General features: G+C 39.7%; 1 protein-coding gene across 1 annotated transcript in view; it reads right to left on the bottom strand.

The window, feature by feature from the left end:
• Positions 1 to 3,719: 3,719 nt before the first annotated feature.
• aox6 (aldehyde oxidase 6) overlaps positions 3,720 to 18,077 on the bottom strand; it is a 40,122-nt gene continuing 25,764 nt past the window's right edge. The window contains exons 21-35 of the mRNA XM_030152631.1: positions 17,244 to 17,368; positions 16,951 to 17,084; positions 16,627 to 16,714; positions 14,993 to 15,079; positions 13,982 to 14,173; positions 13,060 to 13,287; positions 11,062 to 11,157; positions 10,830 to 10,958; positions 10,085 to 10,159; positions 9,836 to 9,888; positions 7,092 to 7,206; positions 6,951 to 7,016; positions 6,282 to 6,470; positions 6,014 to 6,181; positions 3,720 to 4,218 (exon numbers count right to left, since the gene is read on the bottom strand). Coding sequence (XP_030008491.1) covers positions 4,168 to 4,218; positions 6,014 to 6,181; positions 6,282 to 6,470; positions 6,951 to 7,016; positions 7,092 to 7,206; positions 9,836 to 9,888; positions 10,085 to 10,159; positions 10,830 to 10,958; positions 11,062 to 11,157; positions 13,060 to 13,287; positions 13,982 to 14,173; positions 14,993 to 15,079; positions 16,627 to 16,714; positions 16,951 to 17,084; positions 17,244 to 17,368 — 1,796 coding nt within the window. The 3' untranslated portion in view covers positions 3,720 to 4,167. The remainder of the gene's footprint in view (positions 4,219 to 6,013; positions 6,182 to 6,281; positions 6,471 to 6,950; positions 7,017 to 7,091; positions 7,207 to 9,835; positions 9,889 to 10,084; positions 10,160 to 10,829; positions 10,959 to 11,061; positions 11,158 to 13,059; positions 13,288 to 13,981; positions 14,174 to 14,992; positions 15,080 to 16,626; positions 16,715 to 16,950; positions 17,085 to 17,243; positions 17,369 to 18,077) is intronic.

Raw genomic sequence — 18,077 nt, 5'->3', positions numbered from 1 at the left:
CTGCCATCTGCTGGACACTGGTGAGTACTACAACAGAGTCATTAACAAGGGTTACATTGAATGAATGCTGCTTTATATATTTTTTTGTTCTTCAAGAATAAAAACAATCTTCACTTAGAAATATTTTTATATAAGAAAATTATATAATTTTTAACAATAACAACAATAATAATAACAATAACAATAATAATAGTCAATAAATATAAAAAGACAAAACTAAAAACAACTTTAATTTTCTCTTACCTTCATATTCATTTAGATTTTGAAAAGAAAACATGTTAAGTTCAGGTTTATGTTTCAGCTTTTACCATTTTGTTCAGTTTTAACGGAATTTAATCTCATTCTGTTTCAAATATAGACTGGCTCTGATATGAAAAAAGAGTTACACTGCCATCTGGTGGACTTTAAGTATTACAACAAAATCAACCATTTAATAAATGCTGCTTTATATATTTTTTGTTCTTCAAGAATAAAAACAATCTTCACTTAGAAATATTTTTTATAAGAAAATTATATAATTTGTAATAATAATAATAATAATAATAATAATAATCAATAAATATAAAAAGACAAAACTAAAAACAATTTTAATTTTCTCTTACCTTCATATTCATTTAGAGTTTGAAGAGAAAACATGTTAAAGCAGGTTAAGTTCAGGTTTATGTTTCAACTTTTACCATTTTGTTCAGTTTTAACAGAATTTAATCTCATTGTGTTTCATATATAAACTGGCTCTGATATGAGAAAACAGGACTAACACTGCCATCTGGTGGACTTTAAGAAGTATTACAACAAAGTCAACCGGGATAAGGATTACATTGAATAATTGCAGCTTGGTATATTTTTTTGTGCTTCGTGAATAAAAACAATCTTCACTGAGAAATATTTCTATAAGAAAGTTATATAATTTGTTAAATAATAATATAAATAATAATCAATAAATTCAAATAGAAGAGACAAAACTAAAAACAACTTGAATTTTCTTCATATTTATTTAGATTTTGAAGAGAAAATATGAGTTCAAACAGATTAAAGTCAGGTTTGTGTCTCAGTTTTTTACATTTGGTTCAGTTTTTACTGAATTTAATCTCATTCTGTGTCAAATATTAACTTAGATTTTCAGGTCACCCGTTCAAAGCCTTGATCTGGGAAAACAGGAGTTCCACTGCCACCTGCTGGACACTGATGAGGATTACAACAGCACTGTATTTAGTCAGAGGCTGTAATGACTGCATTTGTCCACCAGGTGTCACTTCTTTTCTTTTCTTTCTTTCTGTCTTTCTTTCTTTCTTTCTTTTGCTTTCTTTCTTTCAGATCCTCATTAGCTGTACCACAGATACAGCTGTTCTTCCTGGGGTTCTTATAATAATCTTTACAACTTGTCAGTGCAAATAACACACAATATAATCATACAAAACAATTGTCACATTCTACATAACATACAAAAAAAAAAAAAAAAATACAACAAAACAAAACTGTTACTGCAGATTTGAAGCTTTTGGCTCATTTTCTGCTCATTTTTCCTGTTCATCACTGATTTAAATGCACAGATGGAGACGCATGTTGACAGTGTCCAGCAGATGACGGTGTAAACTTTTTCTTATATTTGGGTTTTTAACGTCAACCTTAGTAAGGATTCAGTTGAATAAATGCTGCATTATATGTTTTTGTGCATCATGAATAAAACAATCTTCATTTAGACATTTTTTTATAGGAAAATTATATCCTTTGTAAATAAATTAAAGCATTAAAGCCAGAACAAACAGACTGAAAAACTACCCCACTGCAGCTAATGCACTGAATGCTGCGAAAATATAGTGCAATAGGATGGGACTGTGTGGTTTTATCTTTTAATCTGTTTTATGGTCGTGTGATTGTGTCTGTGTGTTTTTTTAATGTCAGGGATTGTACCTTTTAGGATCGCACTTTTTAATTTCTATTTCTAATTCTATAACTCAATCAAAAGAGAAGACTCAAAACAACTTTAATTTTCTTCATATTCAGTCAGATTTTGCAGAGTTCGAACAGATGAAAGTCAGGTTTCTGTTTCAGTTGTTGTCATTTTGTTCAGTTTTTACTGAATTTCATCTCATTCTGTGTCCAGTATAACCTCATTAGTTTGTGGGTTGTAGATGTGGGAGTTTTTGAAGTTGGGAAGAGTTGATTTTTGGGAAAAGATGTGAGTCTATATTTTATACGTAGTGCCATAAAAAATGTTCGGTAAATTCTTCTTTAAAATGTAAATGACAATTAAAACACAGTGATAGCGGTCTGTGATTGTCGTAGCGGTGCAAACTGAAGACGCTGTAGTTTTCCTGTAACTCTTCAGCCCCCTCCTCCACTGCTGTTTGGGCCCCCCAGGGATGCTGGGCCCCATGAATTAGCCATGCCCCCCCTCTTAACAGCTGGTTGTTACAGATCTATTCTAGAAGCTGATGTTAAACTTCTAAAATAAGTCCAGGATGTTATTAGTAAAATAAACTGGTATGGTCACTCATGTCCAGTCTTGACGTGTCTGGTGTCGGTCTGGTGTTTCCAGGGCTTCGCTGAACCGCCGCTCCTCAGCTGAGAAGATCCACATGGCCTGTGAGGACCAGATACCACGGTAGGCCTCCATCTGTCAGCTTCACCTCCACCACAAACACAGCAGCAGGTGTCCGACAGAAGGCCCACCGCCCAAAACCAGACCACCACAGCAGTCCAGTCCAGTCCAGCCAAACGTCAAACTCATTTTAGAACTGAGGCCTTAAACTAATGAAGAGTTTAATTTGGTTTGTACATTAATCATTGCACTTAGTTCAATAATTATAATAAACATAAAAACCAAAAAAGGAATAGACTAGAAGTAAAAGTTTATTTTTGTGGCTCTTTTTTTCCCCCTGGTTCACTGCTTAAACTGAACTAAATATGTACTGCATCAGAAAACAAACATCTACCATCTCAGCTGAATATTCCTAATGATTTCATATTTAGGGCTTTTTTTTTTTTTACACTTAGTCCAAAAAGTGAACAACTGAAATTCCTCAAGTCCATCCCATAATTTCACTGCCACAATTAGAATTACTCTTAATTTGAAGAAATCTTGAATGCTAGTTGGAACAATATTATTTTTTTCTTCATAAATCATCTCTAATACTTTATTCTAATCTTTGAAGGTTTGAAGTTGAATAAGTTAATAATTAGTTCCTTCAAAATGGTCTCCTTTATTATTCTGATAGCTCCATTTTGGAATTTTACTGATGTATCTACAGGAGTTTTTCCATAGTTCTAAACTAAAAGGATTCTGACATCCTCAGTGTGACGTAAACAGAACCATCACATATTCATCCAAATGTTCTTAGTGTGAAAAAGTATAATTATACAATGAAAATGTGAAGAACCTGAACATCCATGTACAAGTGGAAATTTAAGAAAAATCAAGATTATATCGAAGCTTAATATTTTTCTCAAGACATTTCATGTTGTTCGTATTTGTTCAGGTTATTGACATTTTATTGTGAAAAGAATTTCTAAATATGTGGTTGTATCTAAGTAAATGTCTTTAACGGTTTGTTTCATATTAGTTATATTCTCAATCGCAAAATATTTCACCACCGCTCCCTCCTATGAATGTAATAAACACTAAAAATAGCTGATATTATGCATATTTTTAATACAGTAATAATTTCAAATGATAACATTAGTTAATATTGTATTAATACATTCAGGAGCCTTAAATCACTGAGCCTTTATTTAGTGTTGACATGTTATTAGTACATGCAGATACAGAGGTTTATTACAGTGTGGCCTTTGCAGGTACATTGAAGAGATTTCACATTTATATCAGTAAAAACAATCATTTCAATAATTTTATACAACTATAAAAGATGCATTATTCATATAAAACTGTGCTGAAAGTGGTTTTAAAAAACTGGACAAACAGGTGAATCTGTGGCTGATTAGAAGACAACGCTAACATTAGCTTTGACGAAAGGATCAAAAAAATCTGAGAACGTGATTTTTTTTTTTTCTTGATGTGTTTGTCAATGACATCACTTCCTGTTTGTTCTTCAGGGGCCGTCGTCTGCAGACCACAGTACATCGACGTGTGATCGGCCTCAAAGGAAACGACCGTGAACAGGTTTGATTCAAACTGTGTGTGTGTGTGTGTGTGTGTGTGTGAGATGATCAGATGTTTAAAGCCCACGGTTTGAAAACTCCAGGTTTAGGAACTGGAACCTGAAAATATCAAACAAACAGAAGGAATGAACTAAACTGATGAATTCTGAGGAATGACCGTTTGACTCAACTCTTTCCACAGAGGAACCACACACACAACCAGCTGTGGACCCGCCCACAGACCGACGGACCCGCCCACGGACCGACGGATCCGCCCACTGACCCGACCCGCCCACCGACCGACCGACGGACCCGCCCACGGATCCGCCCCCCGACCGACGGACCCACCCACCAACGGATCCGCCCACCGACCGACGGACCCACCCACTGACCCGCCCCCGACCGACGGATCCGCCCAATGACCCGCCCACTGACTGACGGATCCGCCCCCTGACCGACGGACCCGCCTACTGACCCGCCCATGGACCGACGGACCCGCCCACGGATCCGCCCACCGACCGACGGACCCACCCACTGACCCGCCCCCCGACCGACGGATCCGCCCCCCCGACCGATGGACCCGCCCACGGACCGACGGATCCGCCCCCGACCGTCGGACCCGCCCACAGACCAAAGGACCCTCCCATGGACCCGCCCCCGACCGACAAATCCGCCTATTGACAGACAGACCCGCCCACTGACCCGCCCATGGACCGACGGACCCGCCCACGGATCCGCCCACCGACCGACGGATCCGCCCCCCGACCGACGGACCCGCCCACGGATCCGCCCATGACGACGGATCCGCCCACCAACCGACGGACCCACCCACTGACCCGCCCCCCGACCGACGGATCCGCCCCCCCCGACCGATGGACCCACCCACGGACCGACGGATCCGCCCAATGACCGACGGATCCGCCCACCGACCGACGGATCCGCCCCCCCGACCGATGGACCCGCCTACGGACCGACGGATCCGCCCAATGACCCGCCCACGGACCGACGGATCCGCCCCCCCGACCGTCGGACCCGCCCACAGACCAAAGGACCCTCCCATGGACCCGCCCCCGACCGACAAATCCGCCTATTGACAGACAGACCCGCCCACTGACCCGCCCACGGATCCGCCCACCGACCGACGGATCCGCCCCCCGACCGACGGACCCGCCCACGGATCCGCCCACGACGACGGATCCGCCCACCAACCGACGGACCCACCCACTGACCCGCCCCCCGACCGACGGATCCGCCCCCCCGACCGATGGACCCACCCACGGACCGACGGATCCGCCCAATGACCCGCCCCCAACCGACGGATCCGCCCCCCGACCGTCGGACCCGCCCACAGACCAAAGGACCCTCCCATGGACCCGCCCCCGACCGACAAATCCGCCTATTGACAGACAGACCCGCCCACTGACCCGCCCACGGATCCGCCCACCGACCGACGGATCCGCCCACAGATCCGCCCCCCGACCGACGGACCCGCCCACGGATCCGCCCACGACGACGGATCCGCCCCCCCCGACCGATGGACCCACCCACGGACCGACGGATCCGCCCAATGACCGACTGATCCGCCCACCGACCGACGGACCCGCCCACCAACGGATCCGCCCACAGATCCGCCCCCGACCAACGGATCCGCCCACCGACCGACAGACTCACCCACTGACCCGCCCCTGGATCCACCCCCCCCCCCCGACCGACAGACCCGCCCATGGACCAAAGGACCGGCCCACTGACCCGCCCCCCGACCGACAGATCCGCCCACTGACTGACGGATCCACCCCCTGACCGACGGATCCGCCCACTGACCGACCCACCCACCCACTGACAGACCCGCCCACTGACGGACCTACAGACCCACCCACAGACCCGCCCACCGACCAACAGACCCACCCACCCTTACCTTCTGAGTGAAGTGGGATGCAGAGGCGAGGCAGGCCTTGTCAGCGGTGGCGGGGCTGTCCAGTGGAAACGGACCGGCCAGACCCGACTGTGAACGGGCCGCCGCCACCGCGTCTTTGATGGCGTAGAACACAGAGCTGCCCAGGAACACAACCGGTTCTCCAATCCCCTGCATCCACACAAACAAACCAACGTTAACTAAACAAACCTTTTTAAGTCACAATTCTACAGCGAGAAAGCGTGTGCAGCAGTCACTGGTGACCTCTGACCTTAGACGAGTAGATGGCGTGGGGGTTGTACGAGTCTGGAAGCAGGTAGACGTTGAAGGACAGCGGAACGTCGCATACGGCGGGAATTTTGTACTGGGACGGACCTCGAGTGTAGAGGAGACCAGAGGGGGAGAACTTCAGCTCCTCCAGGGTGTACAGACCCAAACCCTGCATGAACGCACCCTCGACCTGCAACGCACACACACAGATGAATGCGGACGTGTCTACTTCCTGGAACATGGACTCAATATATTCAGGCTGTCCATAAAGTCTCTTTGGTTTTATCATAAATCTGTGAAATTGTAAATGAATCGACAAAACTGTGGAAATTATTACAAGATAAAAAGTACATGTTGAAGTTTTTTTTTTTTTGCCTTATTTAATTCACCTCTATATAAACTATTCTTACACTCACATTAAAGGTGGAAATGAAACGGCACAAATATATAAATTAAGAAATAACTGACTTCGAAGTAACATACCGACACTATTACCCAGACAGAGGGGGCAGTGACGACTATAGACAGAAACTAAACATGAAACACTGGAAAACATCACAAAAGTTAAGCACTTTTATAAAAACCTTTTCTTCCATATTTACGTTGGTAATTTCTAAGCCTACTTGTTCAGAATAAAATCCTTCCATTCATTGAATCGGTGACGTCTCACCTGTCCGATGTCCACGGAGGGGTTCACACTCCTGCCGATGTCCACCACGATGTCTGTCCTCAGCGTCTACAACAGAACATCACACGTTAGTGAGTTCAGGGTGGGTTGGACCAGAGGGAACATGAACCTGGTGGTCCTCACCCGGTAGTCCCCGCTCAGACAGTCCAGCTCCACCTCGCTGAAGCAGGCTCCGTATGTGAAGTAGGCGTAGGGCTGGCCCTCCATCGCCTCCCAGTCCATGTACAGGTCAGGGCCCCTGGAGAGGCACACAGGACCAGGTTTACCCACATTTACCCACCAGGGTTGTACAAAACTCAGAACTGAATTGAGAATGACCCCTAAATTCCAATCAAATTCTTGCAAAGAGGACGCAGAATTGCAATTCAAATTGCAGGAAGTAGAATTGGAATTCCATGAAACTCATGATACATAACACTGGTCAACAACAAAGTTATTGTTTAAGTTTTTTGAGCTGATTTCGGATAATTTTGGTGTGCTGAATCCAAAAATCACATTCATTTTGCTCAATCAGGTCAACTTTCTGAACTATACTACATATTGGCTTTTTAACATTTTTGCTTACATTTATGGGCATTTTCACATCATATGATACAAAATTCTTTCATATTTCTTGCAATAAACGAGTTCTGAACATTTTACTTTTGCCAATTTATGATTAATGGTTTTTTTAATATTACAGGTGAATGAAATGGCTTCGACTAGAAGATCTTGCAAAAATAAGCCTGACGTATTCTGCTACATCTGCGGTGAATACACCATTGTACCTAACAGGAATCCTGTTAGAAAATGATTTTTTTTCCTCTTAAAACCTATTTTGGGTGAGAACTATATAAAAAAAATAAACTGATAAAGTCACAAAAATGTAATCAATTTTGTGAGAAGATCAAATTTTTCAAAATCAAATTAGCAAAAAAACCTGACCTGATTGAGAAAAACAGATGTCATTTTTGGATTTAGCGGTGCAAAATGGTCCGAATTCAGTTGAAAAAACCTAGACAACTTGCAAAAAACATTTTTTTGTAACCCAGTGTAATTAAGGAATATTTAATAATGAAGTTTTACAGTATATATTACATATGATTACAACATGAATTTTATACAGATATTATTGTATAGACTTTATGTACACAATACTTTATCATTAATTGGCCTATTTATTTATTTATTTAACCACAAAACAACATTAAAATCCTACTCTATAAACCAGTCATTCAAATTGTAATAACTTTCAAATGGTTAAAAATGATAAGACAGCACTTCATTTCCCAGAATACCTTGGTGTATCCAAGTCTTCAAAATGGCTGTCCAAACATTTAGGACATTTTGTTTGGAGTACACTCTAGTGAAATAAGCTAATTGAGGGTCAGAGCTGGTTTGTACTTTAGATGTTTGTAACTGCAGTGATACGTAAAAGGATAACATGTAAAAGGACATCTGTGCTCGTTCATTTTGGATACCGCCTCAATGACAAAACGTCTGAGGAACTGTTGATGAGGATTAGATGCAACAACCTTACCCTGTAGAGAACTTTAATAAATGATAACTGCATTTACCAAAACATTGTTTCATTTGATTCCTTTGAAATGAAGATATTACTAATTTTTCAACATTAAGGGAACGTAAGCTTAATGTTAATGTCTGTCCTTAAATCTGGAAGAAAAAATATGTTCAAAGTATCACATTCTCACTGATATGTGATGAAAATGAACTTCTCTGAACTGCAATGAATTCAATTCCATTTCCTGTAATTCTAAATCAACATCCTGTAGGGTGGAGTCTATTCTAAGTCTAATTGAAGTGAATTAAATTCTGAATTTTGTGCAACTCTCCTACCCACGTTCACCCAGGTTTACCCACATTTATCCAGGTTTACCCACACTTACCCAGGTTTATCCACATTTACCCAGGTTTATCCACATTTACCCAGGTTTACCCACATTTACCCAGGTTTATCCACATTTACCCAGGTTTACCCACATTTACCCAGGTTTACCCACATTTACCCAGGTTTACCCACATTTACCCAGGTTTATCCACATTTACCCAGGTTTACCCACATTTACCCACATTCACCCAGGTTTACCCACATTCACCCAGGTTTACCCACATTTACCCAGGTTTACCCACATTTACCCAGGTTTACCCACATTTACCCAGGTTTATCCACACTTACCCACATTTACCCAGGTTTACCCACATTTACCCAGGTTTATCCACATTTACCCAGGTTTATCCACACTTACCCAGGTTTACCCACATTTACCCACATTTACCCAGGTTTACCCACATTTACCCAGGTTTATCCACATTTACCCAGGTTTATCCACACTTACCCACATTTACCCAGGTTTACCCACATTTACCCAGGTTTATCCACATTTACCCAGGTTTATCCACACTTACCCAGGTTTACCCACACTTACCCAGGTTTACCCACATTTACCCAGGTTTATCCACATTTACCCAGGTTTACCCACATTTACCCACATTCACCCAGGTTTACCCACATTTACCCAGGTTTACCCACATTTACCCAGGTTTACCCACATTTACCCAGGTTTATCCACATTTACCCAGGTTTACCCACATTTACCCAGGTTTATCCACACTTACCCAGGTTTACCCACATTTACCCAGGTTTATCCACACTTACCCAGGTTTACCCACATTTACCCAGGTTTATCCACATTTACCCAGGTTTACCCACGTTCACCCAGGTTTACCCACGTTCACCCAGGTTTATCCACATTTACCCAGGTTTACCCACGTTCACCCAGGTTTATCCACATTTACCCAGGTTTACCCACATTTCTCCCAGTCAGTAACCAGTCCAGTCAGATCAGGTCCAACTGAACCCGTCTTACCTGTGGAATCCAGTTGCTGATAAACTGATTTTCTCGAAAAAAGCTGCTGTGACCTGAAACAAAAGGAGAGAGGATAATATTTTTTAAAATAAATTTAACCTTTATTTAACCAGGAAAAATCCCACTGAGTAAAGTAAGTAAATCCTCCCACACACAGTAAGTCAAGTACCTCAAAACTACATAGCTACATGCGCCTTTTTTTTTTTTTTTTTTTTTTTTTTTTTTTTTTTTTTTTAAATCAAACCTTACCCAACTTTCCCATAATCCTTTAGGGTTCTTCTTCCTGATTGGCTCCAGTCGCTGATACAGAGTCTGGCAGGCGTTCTAACGATGCATTCAAGGACGAAAACACAGTCAAGAGAGGAAGGAAACACATGTAGATACACACTATTACTACTGATTCACCTGTATCTGACTTTTTATTTTGTTTCTATTTGTTCAATGTGTTGCTTATTTTGTTTATCTTTTTAGTTCATTTTCTTGAATATGTTGTTCATGCTCTGACTCATTTTGTTACTTAAATTTGTCATTTTTATTCATTTTGTTCATTGTGCGCCTATTTTATCTTTAATAATTTTTTTTTGCCTATTTTATTCAGTTTTTATTCATTCCATCTCATTTTGTTCATTTATCATTGATTTTGCTGCATATCTTTGTCCATTTTGTACCTGACTTGTTCATTTTTTCACTCATTTTGTTGCTTATATTTGTCATTTTTACCCATTTTCTTGTTTATACCATCATTTTAACCCATTTTGTTGCTTATATTCATTATTTTTGTTTATTTTGTTGCTGATACTCATTTTGTTGCTCATATTCATCATTTTGTTGCTTATATTCATTATTTTGGTTTATTTTGTTGTTTATAGTCATCATTTTTACTCATTTTGTTGCTTACATTCATCACTTTTATTCATTTTGATAGCGTCCATCCATCCTCAGTGCTATGGATGATGAATGCCTTTATTCACTCAGAGCCTTTTAGACACGTTACCTTGACCGCCATGCCGTTGGCGTCGGTGCCGAAGGAGGCAGCTGAGGGGCAGGTGTTGGGGACGGTGTTGGTGCCGGTTTCACTGATGTAGACCTTTGAGGTCGGGATGTGAAGCTCCCGACTCGCCACCTAACAGCAAAACAGGAAACCAAAGAAAATGACAACCCTGAACGACAATGAACCTGACGTATTCATTTTGGGTTAAAGTTGGGGTGGATTCGGTTCCAGATACCTGTTGTACTTTGGTGTGGATTCCCTGACCCATCTCTGTCCCACCATGAGTGACGAGAACAGAACCGTCTTTATAAATGTGGACCAGCGCCGCAGCCTAGAACACACACAATGACTAGATGATAGAAGTTATGTTTATGTCATAAACAGAAATGGACGGAGGTTTCTGAACCATTTTAAAACCAGAATCTTCATATGTTGGTTATTTGGAGCAAAAAGTGATAATATTTGGATAAAGTAGTAGAGCTGAACATCTTGAGTGAGGAATGTTACTGCTGCTAGCATAAACAATAAATAACAACGTCATTGGACACTGTTGTGTTATTATTTACAAGCCCTAACCCCCCTCCCCCATCTCCTTTTTATTTTCTTTATTCATTTTTTTTTTCTCTCCAAAACTTAGTCTATTTTATTTCGATAATTGTTGATATCTATGTATGTACTCCTGTTGGCACCTGTGCCTTTGGATGTTCTTTAATATGGATGCCAATTTGTTTATATATTTGTATATTTTCATTTAAACAGACAAACAAAAACAAAAAAAAACCCCAAAAACAAAACAACAAAATGGATTTCCCATCATTCACCGTGGTACTGTGCTTACGGCAACTGCCATGGGCATAGCAATGCAATTGTGAGGCTATTGTATTCCAAAATGACTAATATCTCCCAAAACATTGGTCCTTTCTACTTGCCAAGGTATATAATATGGAGATGGGACTATTCCTCAACTGTAAGTACCAAATTAGCCAGGTAAAAACATCTACATTTCTCAGAACTGTGCAGATACACACACACACACACACACACACACATGCTCAGAGACCTTCCAGTATTATGATATAGATTATTATTCATTTAAATTAATTTTATTTGAGGTTCCACATTCAGCCCAATATGATCTAAAGTGGATCAGATAAATAAAATAAGGCAATGGCTACTGGCACAGTACTGTGGCACAAAATATCGGTTTATCTATTGTCACAGTTAGCATTTGTACTAGAGCCAGTCATGGATACAGTTACATGAACTCATTCTCCTCTTGTTGCCACAGTACTGTGGTCATATATGGCGTATACTTCAGTGCATTCTTTTGTGCATTTTGCTACTACAGTACTGTGGCAACTGATGGAAGAAACCACAAATTAGTGATAGTATATAGTATAGAATAGGAATTATCATTCTAAATAATCTATATGTTTTATGGTGTGCTTTGCTCTTTGGAGTCAGTGAGGCTGGAGAAAGTGGGCGGAGCTACATGTTAGATGCAGCAGTGTACCATGTGACTTCTCAGTTCTGTGTTTTGAGTGCTGTGGTCCAAATTCTGCACTCTGAACGCTGTCCCAGTGGCTGATTTCTATTAATGTTGGATTTACCTAACGGGGCCTTTGGCGCCGTGCACCCCCCATTTGAAATTCTTCAGGGGAAAAAAAGAAAAAATGCTACTTCAAACAGGAATTGAACTCAAGTCTTCCGTGTTGCAGTCCAATGCACTACCATATGAGCTAAATCTCTGCTGTATCTGTATGACCTATCTAACATCTGACTGCCTTGGTACTTTTCAGGATGTAACATGTTACCAGTCTAGACATGATATAACGAGGGCGCTGACTGGCTCTGTGGTAATAGATAAACCAATATTTTGTGCCACAGTACTGTGTCAGTATCCACTTCCATAGAATAAATAACATAAATAACAACAAGTCCAAACTTTTCTGTATGTGTTAGAGTGAAAAAAGTAAAATTACATTATAAAAATGTTTACATCTACAAATTATCCTTTCAAAACATGAACAACATGAAATTTGTCTACAGTAGTACATATTGTACAAACTGCTGTTCTAATTGTGTTTTAATCTGTATATTTGGTGTATATGTGCATATTTAAAGCTTCATTTATTTGTTGTACTGATCATTTCTTTCCTGCTACTTTTTATTATACTGTAATGTAACTAACTGTAAAGTATTGTGACTGTGAAAGAGCCAACCCTGGACAGACCTGGTTTAAGAATCCTTCACCGAATGCGATGCCATATTTGATGGGGATGATGGACATGCCCCTCTTCTTCCACTGGTTCTGCTGGTTAAACTGGTCGACAGCCGTGCGTCTGGAGCTGAAGGTGGACTTGGCCTTGCATTGGTCCCAGCAGCGCAGCAGATTCTCTGGGTTGAACTGGTACTTGTAGTGGGTGACTGACGGACCCCTGTACATGTTGATCTCACGGATCTGACAAACAATTAAAAACAAGTTGGACTCAGTGTTCAACTGGAGGACTGTCAACCTATGCACTATATGGACAAAAGTCTGTGGACATGTTGAGTTCAGGTGTTCCTTTTCTACAAAACAATAACGATAAATGTCATAATATAGTTTTATACTGGGATAAATATCATTGCGTTGGTCTACAAGTAAAATGCTTCCAGAATAAAAGTAGTTAATTTTTCTTTATTAGTGACTCAAATGTGGGCCAAAATGTGAAATTCTGAGAATTAATGAGAATGGGTTTTATTCAAAAGAAGGTTTGTCTCAGAGTGACCAGATCTAACTCAAAACAGTGTCTGCACATGACAACACATTCCCTTTACAGATTCTATCTAGTGGAACATTTATAAATCTTTTGTATAAAGGTACATAAACCACATATGTGCATAATAACACACCATCATATATACTGAAAACATGAGCAAACCAGCACTTTGGTCATTTGTTTTCTGATTTATCTTATTAAAGTATGTATCACTTAGCACATTCAATGTCTGAAGCTGATATTTTATAAGAAATTGCAGAGCAGTGAATTTATCCCAATATAAAACTATATCATGGCATTTGTTATTATTGTTTTGTAGAAAAGAAACACCTGAATTCAACGTGTTCCAATACTTTTGTCCACATAGTGTCTTTTGACCATGTATTGTATGACCTTATCTGCAGGGAGTCCCAGAACCATGGACACATCTGTGATCATATTCTCCACAAACATGAGGCTCTGGGGGACGCCGAAGCCCCTGAAGGCCGTGTTGGAGGGGAGGTTGGTCCTGCACGCTGCCCCGCTTCCTCGCAGGTGGGGGATGTTGTAGGCGTTGTCCATGTGGAGTAGAATCTTCTCAATTACCTGAAAGGAAATTCATCATGAGTGTCATAGCGGTTAAAATCAAAATTAATCAGACATAGATCCACAACTGGACTGTACCTGCAATCCTCTGGTATTTTTTGTACACTTTTCTCAACATTTTTTTCCCCTATAATTTGGTGATCATTTTGGCTGCGTAATAGATTTTGCCAAGAATTGTCCCTTTTAGTTACTTGTTTTTTAAATATAGGGTCTTTTCTCCTTAAATGTCATACTCCTTTCGTGCATTTCCTATACTCTTGACACCTTTGTGGCCAAAAAACTGCTATAAAATCATCACACCAATATTTCTTTCTTCTATTTTTCCATAAACATCTGCTAAAACTCTCAAACATTCAATTATTTTTCAGGAATTTAACCCTTTAAATGCCAGATTAATTATTTGAATTATTTCTTATTATCCAGAGTCTGGTTTAGATCAGTTCTAAATTCATTCATTCATAACCTTTATTTAAACTCGGAGCTATACTGAGGAAGCAACCTCATTTACAATATAGCAGAGACAACATGAAACATCTGAAACATACAGTGGACATATCAGAAATACCAAACAGAAAAATGTGAATGTAAATGTGAAGTGCCATGAGATAACTTTGGCGCTATATAAATGAAATTTTATTTGAATTTCAATTATTTATTACTACAAAAACAATTATCATAAAATATTACATTCTGTATAATAAATAGTAGAGTGATGGGGCTTTGAATATGTCAAAAAATTAGCGACACAATTGTTTGAATTTCAATAGTATTATTCATGTAGTGCACCCACATTAGAAGAGCACACGTCTTTAAACCCACCAGCACTGACTCATCGATAGTGTTGCCAGCGTTGGTATAGAACTGAATATCAGCTGCTATGATCCTTCCATCATTCATGAACCCCACCTGAAAAATCAGAATCACAATACTTTATTAAACCCAGGGGAAATTGTTGTCTGTCACAGTTCCTCAGTGCAAGTAGAAGAAAAAAGTAGCAGGAAAGAAATAATCAGTACAAAAAATAAATAAATACACACACACACACACACAGCAAATATATATATATTAAAACACTATGAAAAACACATTACATGTAGCGTCCTTGGGACACTGTCTATAAAAGTTTTTACAGTTTTGAGAAATTTAGATTTTTGAAATATTAAAAATTGTCCTTTACTCAAAGGGGTCATATTTTACTATTTTTAAATGGAATCATGCATTTTAAAACATTTCAGATGTTCAGATAAAACATTTCATTCATTTCCCTGCGGTCTACATAAACTGTAAATGCTCTGCTTGGGTCTGAATTCTCCATTAATTCAACTCCACAGGTCCATCTTCAACCCTATTTCTGAGTAATGACACCAGAAAGGTGGTTTGGAGTGCTGGCCCTTTAAATGCAAATGAGCCACTTCATGCCCCGCCCCCTCCAGGTTGTTCGCTGTGCTGCTCTGTCCTGTTCAACCAACAACTGAACATTTTAGGTAATCAGCTCCAAGTTGGGACATATTTTCAGTATGGACTACAACTGCTGCTGCTGACAATTATGTCGTACTCAGAGAAATGTTCGTTGGAAGTCTGGACCTTATATGTGCAAATGTCATGACGTAACTAGTTATAGACGTGACAAATTAAGAAGGAATTCCAACAGGTTGTAGAAATCCACTCAATTTTTGCCAAAATGAATATACAGATAGCTTTGCAGCACCTGGAGGGTTCAAATTCAAACTTTATGAACTATTAGGGTCTAAATACACAAATAAATGAACCAGACTAATAAAATGGGTTTAGCAAAACAAATCCCCTTTAAAATGGCCCATATTTTGATACTTATAACGTGGAAATGGTTAGAGATATCAATATAGTTCCTTTTGATCACCGATAGAAAGTCATATATGGACTTTCATTTGGCTTGAGTGACCTTAAAGGGTTAAACTCAAGGTCACCAATGCCTAAATCATCTTCTCCAAAATTACTGGTCGGATTCATTTAAATTTTTTTTCGTAGCTTCCAAGGGACAATGTCTACAATGTTTGTTCAGTTATCAGAAATTTTGATATTTGAATTTTTGATGACTTTTTGAACAATTCAAAATGTGTCTTTACTTATAATGGTTCATATTTTGATGGTTTATAACATTTAAATGGTTACAGATATCAATATAGATCCTGTTGATCACTGATAGAAGTCATATATGGACTTTGATTTAATTAGTTGAGTCCTCCTCCAGTGAAAGTACCACCCACTTCTATTGGGAGATTGATCTCCTGCATCAGGACCACAGAACTCTTGCATAGACACTGAACCTGACAATCTCACAAATCCAACTGGGTATCGATTCTATTAACGGAACATACCGGTCAGATACAGGGACATTGGTCCTATTTTTATGACACTGCAAACTTCTTTGGATCACAGACTGTAAATCCACACTCGTCGAGTCCTGGTTGTACCTTGTATTTTCCCACCACTGGGTGGCGTCCTCCTGTGATCAGCATATCCTCACCTCGCTCCAGGATGCAGCGCACTGGACGGTTGGTCCTGAACAGAAGTCAGTCACATCTTTATAAAAGTAAGTACAACCAGTATTTACTCGTTACATCCTTGTCTTATTTAGAATTGCAAATTATCTACTTTTCAACGTTTTTCTCTGGGATGAAAACAATCTTGTCCTAAAAATTAAAATAATTCTGTACTGAGAGATCACACTTAACATTCAACCTTATGTGTGTGTTACTGTGCATGTGGTTTTATTTTTTTTCCATGCTGGTACTTGCTTCCACACAGCCACGGATGTGACAGACGCCAAGATGGACGTTTTTGTGACTTTTCCTCCAAAAGCTCCGCCCATCCTTTTGACATGACAGGTGACTCTGTTCGATGGGATGCCCAACGTTTGTGCAACCGCTTCCTATGAACGGTGACACATAATCTGATTAACATGTAACAAACAGCATTAGTCAGTGGAAATACAGACATACCCCACTGCACAGTTGTTAATATATGTGTTTTCATTTGCGTTTGTAAAACAGAATTATTCAAACAGAGTCCAGGTGTGTGTATGTGTCACCTGAGTCGCTGCTGGCCACTGAGTGGATACATAAATGTTGAACTCTCTCTCCTCACCGACTGGGACGACCAGCATGCTCTGAGTTTCCATGTAAAAATGCTCCTGACCCCCCATACGGTGCTCCCCTGAATAACAAAAATACAGATGGTGATATTAAAACACTCTGAAACTGACCGATAGAGCACAAGAAAAGCCCAAAAAGATGCTTTCTGTTAATCTTCTGGTATCTGGCTGAGCGTGTTATGCACACTGCAATTCATGTTATAAAAGGTCATATTGTTTTTCACAATTTGCATTAGCTCAGAATTAAAAGGTTGTTCATTTTTGCACTATCACCCTTCTATGAAATGAGTAAAAATATTAACATAGAAAAAAAAGATAGAACAAAAAAATAATAATACATTTAAACCACTGTTGGTATTAGGCTAATCACTGACGTATGCCAGAATGCAAAAAAAAAAAAAAAAGAAAAAAAAAAATCTAATTTTTATGTAGTATATTAAAAAAACTTGGTGTTTTTTGCATCAAAAATATAGTTAACTTACATTACAAACATTGCATTTAAAGTGTTAAAAAATATGACAGTTACTGAGTATTTTTTGTTTATGCTCAAGTTGATGAAAAACAAAAAAAGTTTAAAAAGTTCAACTGTATGACAAAAAACTAGACATTACAACAGCAGTGCACAGATTACACATTAACCATTTGACTTAGCACAAAAAATAAAAATGCATATTAACCAATGCTGCTGTTAAATACTGACATATGACAGGATTAAAAAAAAACAAAAACTAATCCATTTTTATGTAGTATATATAAAACAGTTTTGTATAT

This window comes from Sphaeramia orbicularis, chromosome 2 (genome assembly GCF_902148855.1).
Source record: "Sphaeramia orbicularis chromosome 2, fSphaOr1.1, whole genome shotgun sequence".
NCBI classification, from domain to species: domain Eukaryota; kingdom Metazoa; phylum Chordata; class Actinopteri; order Kurtiformes; family Apogonidae; genus Sphaeramia; species Sphaeramia orbicularis.
The sequence above is the reverse complement of the archived record's forward strand: the minus strand, read 5'-3'. Positions and strand labels throughout refer to the sequence as shown.